Source organism: Montipora capricornis, chromosome 9 (genome assembly GCF_036669925.1).
Source record: "Montipora capricornis isolate CH-2021 chromosome 9, ASM3666992v2, whole genome shotgun sequence".
NCBI lineage: Eukaryota > Metazoa > Cnidaria > Anthozoa > Scleractinia > Acroporidae > Montipora > Montipora capricornis.
In genome coordinates this window covers 28,343,961-28,348,960 of record NC_090891.1, presented here as the reverse complement: position 1 = coordinate 28,348,960, position 5,000 = coordinate 28,343,961, and the positions used below count along the sequence as shown (strand labels likewise).

The window sequence follows — 5,000 nt, the reverse complement described above, 5'->3', positions numbered from 1 at the left end:
AATCAGCACGATGAAGATCGAGCAATGGCTTGGAAGCGACTCAGACCATCCGCTTGTTATACACTCTGCAAATCAATGTTCATTGGAGCTTCAATTTCACCACTTGTTGCTATCCCCATTGGCTCATTATTTACGTTGTTCGCTTATCTGTGCTACAAAACGTTTCTCAACTGCCATTTTAGTTCCAGAGAATCAATCCCCAAACAAATACAATGGATAAATTTAATCTCGACGATCATAGGTTGTGCTTTTCTATACATGTGGTTCTTTCTAAATTTACATTTTCTTTTTCGCCCATATCAATTAATTGGGGTTAAAACAAAACTGCTTCTGGTGACATTTTTTGTGTTTGGGTTGGATGGACTTTATCGCGTCTGTATGCAAGAGTTACAAATACCTTTGAAGGCCTTTACACTAGAAAAGATTCCACTAAAGCTTTTCTTCCTTATAAGCATATTTTGGCAAGTTTACCTTTTAACGAAGCATTTTCAGAGGGATTGTTCCTGGAGACAACGATTCACCTTTTTCTTCCAACTAATTCTTCCGAGCTGTTTTGGCTACATTCTTGCTTTCATTGCACTTTATTCCATTTACCCCGCATATGAAAAACAGAGCAAGCAAGGCCAACTTCTCATCGCAATCTTCTCTCCGCTCGTTGGAATTGTTCTTAAAGTTATTTCCAGGATTTCCGTTCAGCGGCTGTGGAACATTAGTCACCCTGGACACTCATTTGTCTTGTTGGCGCCTGTATATTTCGGCTCAGCACTAATGTTTCGAATTTTGCAAGCGGATCTCCACAGTTTCAAATCCATAGCTATTACAGGAATAGTGCATGGTGGTGCAGAACTCATTGAACGAAGTATGATGGTTTTCATTGATCATATTTGTCAGGTAATTTGGAAAAGATCATCAGCTCCTTGGGGGAATTTCCGTACTCCTCGCAGTGAGAGACTCATGGCTGATATCGCTATTATGAGCATGTTGTATGAATCATCTGGTATAGTGTCTGTTAACGGTGTCAGGTTGTTGTATCAATGGATTTACTTAAAAACCCGCCTCTCCTTACATCTGTTTAAAACGGTTGCTTCAAGAACTGCGGTTGCGGTGGTGATTGAGTGGTTCTTCACCAGCTTGTCTCTTGCGATCGTGACTCACTACCAAAATATGGCTGTAATGGCTGTTTGGCGGAAAAAATGGAGGCGGCATATGCTTGTAGCAGTTGTCAATGCGTTGTTCTTAGCAATATGGGCAAGCGGGTATTTAATAGAAATTTTACATGGGCACGTCAATCAAAAACAGTACAAGGGCACTTGCAAGATGCCTTTTACTTAAGAGTCATTAATGCAGGGAAGGCTGAGGAAGGAGGAAAGCGATTCGCCATAGACAACATCTTTAATAGTGCATGCAAGCCAATCATCTAGTAAGATAGCGAAGCGGATCCTAAAAATGAATGGCATAACTGCGAAGATCCCGGCGTTCTGAGAAAACTAGGAAAGTGCAAGGTTTGAGGGAATTTGGACAGTTAGCAGTTTCATTTTAAGGATGTGGTCAGCATCAAGAAATGATATCGGGGCGCTGCATTATTGATTCGAAGTATCGAATGAGAGTCCACAAATCGCTCATAAATATGGGGACATTTGGATTTGAAAATATCGTAAACTATGTACATTGGGGTTTTCATTTACATCCTAAGCCTCACATTCATGTGAAAAACCCTTTGTCTAGAAACATAAGTACGAGGTTAAGGATGTACAAAGTACTGTTATTCAAATTTAGGCGCACACGAGTGGTCAAGTGTTTAATGAAATAGATCAGTCACCTTATGCAATCATCGCAGTTAACACAAAATTGGTGAGTGCCAAAGACGACGGTTGTAATTTTCCTTGTCAAAATGATAAAGTCAAGTCTTGAATGGATCAGCGTACTTTGACATGATATGCAATGCCATGGCAAACGGTCCAGCTTACTGTACATTGCTTCAGTGACGTGACACAGGGTTCAGAGTAGTGTGAAATGGTTTATTTTATCTGCAAATGGTTAATCGAGAAGTGCAATGGTCTACCATAACACTCATCGGCTTATCGTAATGTGAAACGGTTTAGCTTGACCCCGAATGGCTTAGCGTGACGACAAATGGTGTAGTAGAAAGCGAAATAGTTTAGTGAAACAGCAAATGGTCTGCGCCAGAACCGCCAAAAATACAAAAGTGAAATGGACAAGTCAAGCTTGAAATGGAATAGTCTATGTGGGGTCTTACGTCACAAGCCGTGCCTCATTCAGATAGGTCTAAAATTTGAAGCATATTTGCCCGAACGAGGTTTGTACCGCTCCTTGCAATCGCGAATAAGGGGGTATTCTCAGACCAGTATGAAATTTTTGCATCTGTTTACATGAAACCGGGACGAGATGCTTGGTGCCTGGTTTTGGGATGAAACGATTTGTTTTTTCTAATAAATATATGGCTGGCCAAAAACCATACAGGCTTGAAATTTCTAGACCCGTTCTTAGATTTGTTGTGATTTGCCTGAGATCGGTACGAACTCAGACCGGTCTCATGTAAACGCATATAAAGAAATGTATGGATGCCGATACGAAATCATGCCGGTCTGAGTTCGTCCTGGTCTCATGTAAATCCCCCGAACTTATTTCTACCAGCACCCCCTCGTTTACTCGACCCACAGGGTCCAGAGGAGATATGTTTGTCGTTAGAACATCAAAACCCGCCGAAAACATCTGAAATAATGGGTTATTTTGATCGCGTAGACGATCGCGTTACAGTTTCGTTACACATTCTGTATACCGCAAACGAAGAGACTGGGGGCTCGCAAGGATCGGCTTAAAATACGGAAAGGGAGGAAACTTGTACCACGTGACTTCGTTCGATGTGAACCGCAGCACTTGGTGACGGAAGTGAATTGGCACCGGAAACGCAAAAGCAACAGACCGTTCGAGAATCAAAACATAAGCTGTAGAAGGATTTTTAAAATAATGGCGGCTTCTCCCTTGAAAAGACCCGTTCCGTTGCGCGAAAAGCAGCCGGACGAGAGGAGATCCAAAGTATCGAACAGAAAAAAACACTGTTTGTTTCTAAATGGTAAGATATCAGACCAGTTGGCTTTCGAACGTGAGCCACAAATTACCGTGTTTGATTTTTCCCTGATCGAACTTGACTATTTTACCTGCAGGCTTTCAATGAATTATCGAAGAGATGAACAAAACTTTATCTCCGTACAAGAAATACTCGACGACTATGTAAATAACAGCTCCGAAAAGGAAAATTTACCATTGCAAGTCAAAGAACTGGGGATTATTTTAAAGGAGGCCTTTCCACAGGCGAGTAGAGTCCAGTGAAGAGTTAACGGCGGCCGAGTATGGCAGTACCTACTTTCAAAAACCTCAAGATTGGAAGAAGACCGTGTTAAATGAGAAGACTTGTCAGCTTTCACAAAAGAATTCGATTGGCTTTTATCTAGCTCTAGCGACGATTTCTTTGAATGGATAAAAGTCCAGTCACAAGATCTATGCGGAGGCAGCCGAGTTTTAACTGAAGTAAAAATCTTTAAAGACTGGACATTTGTTGTACACGTCAACAGTCGAAAGTGCAAAAGAAACCGTTGGTGTTTTCGAACTTGGGGCATCTTAAAATTACTTCCGATCTTGCGCACATTTACTTTACCGCGTCATTTCCGTCACCATATGTTGCGGTGCACATCGAACGAAAGCTCTCTCTCGAAGCCGTAAATTTCGGTCGCCGAAAATGAATTTGAACGCTTTCTTATGCCGTTTTCCCACAGTATTTGGCAAATACATAACAATTCTAGATCACGTTAGTAAAATCAGGCAATTTAATTCAATTCCATTTGAGTTTCAGGGATTCGAAAATCGGCCCCAAATTAGTTTCCTCCCTTTCCGTATTTTATACTGTAAGCCGATCTTGCGAGCCCTCAGTCTCTTCGTTTGCGGTATACAGAATGTGTAACGAAACTGTAACGCGATCGTCTACGCGATCAAAATAACCCATTATTTCAGATGTTTTCGGCGGGTTTTGATGTTCTAACGACAAACATATCTCCTCTGGACCCTGTGCTCGACCCAGCGTGCCTTACTTCGGTAAGTATCTATTTTTTTTATTTTTGCCTAGTTTAGCTTGATTGGCAATTTATATACTAAGGCAATAACATGACTTTTTGAGGGAATATTGTTTATTTGTGCCCGCGTAGTGTCATTTGCGGCCCAAGCGCGAAGCCCGAGGGCCGCAAATGGCACTACGCGGGCGCAAATAAACAATATTCCCTCAAAAATTAAAGTCATGTCATTATCATTATTATCAATAAACAAGGCCAAATGATGTCAAGAATGCGAGTTTTAATAATACAAGCTAAGTGAATAACGAATTCAAAGTCACTTCAAATCATCGTGTAAGTGTTGATTGAACAAGCTATTAAAAAATCAACTCAGTCCAGTGAACTTATTTAAAATTACCGAAAAAATGCGTAAAATCGTCTATAAAAAATAGGCATATCACAAAGTTGAAGCAAGAACCAATCAGCTGTAGGGCTGATAACGCATTAGCAGCCCGCTGTAAGTCTTTTGCGGCCTGCTGAGCGTGTGTTTTGAAGAGGCCGATTTTCTATTTGGCCGCGTATATTGATAATAATTTGCATTGGCATGATATCAGCAAGTTATGTATTTGAATCAAAGGAAAGTACGCACAGGAAACATGGACCTGCCCATGTGAACTGATCCAGGCTTTTAATGAGAAAGTACCGAAAGAAAGACAGCATGGACAATAAGGGATTTTTCTTACACTTTGTAAACTAAGATAAAGTGTGAGAGCAAACAAAGAGTTACCGCTTTTAGGTGCAAGTTTTATTGAGTGACCAGATTTTACGATATTCTCTATTACGCGAGCTTTCATGAGGGGGAAGAGTAGCTGGTGGAAAAACCTGGAAGGGGAAGGGGCAGGGGCTTGGGTGACTGGGGAACTTGGTTTGCTGGTG

At 41.2% G+C, this 5,000-nt stretch overlaps 2 protein-coding genes across 2 annotated transcripts in view; one reads left to right on the top strand and one right to left on the bottom strand.

Moving 5' to 3' along the window:
• LOC138015883 (uncharacterized) overlaps positions 1–2,456 on the top strand; it is a 2,840-nt gene extending 384 nt beyond the window's left edge. The window contains exon 1 of the mRNA XM_068863009.1: positions 1–2,456. This exon is cut by the window's left edge and continues 384 nt beyond it. Coding sequence (XP_068719110.1) covers positions 1–1,332 — 1,332 coding nt within the window. The 3' untranslated portion in view covers positions 1,333–2,456.
• LOC138015882 (coiled-coil domain-containing protein 138-like) overlaps positions 1–5,000 on the bottom strand; it is a 54,503-nt gene that overhangs the window by 19,703 nt on the left and 29,800 nt on the right. The gene's annotated exons all lie outside the window — the stretch shown is intronic.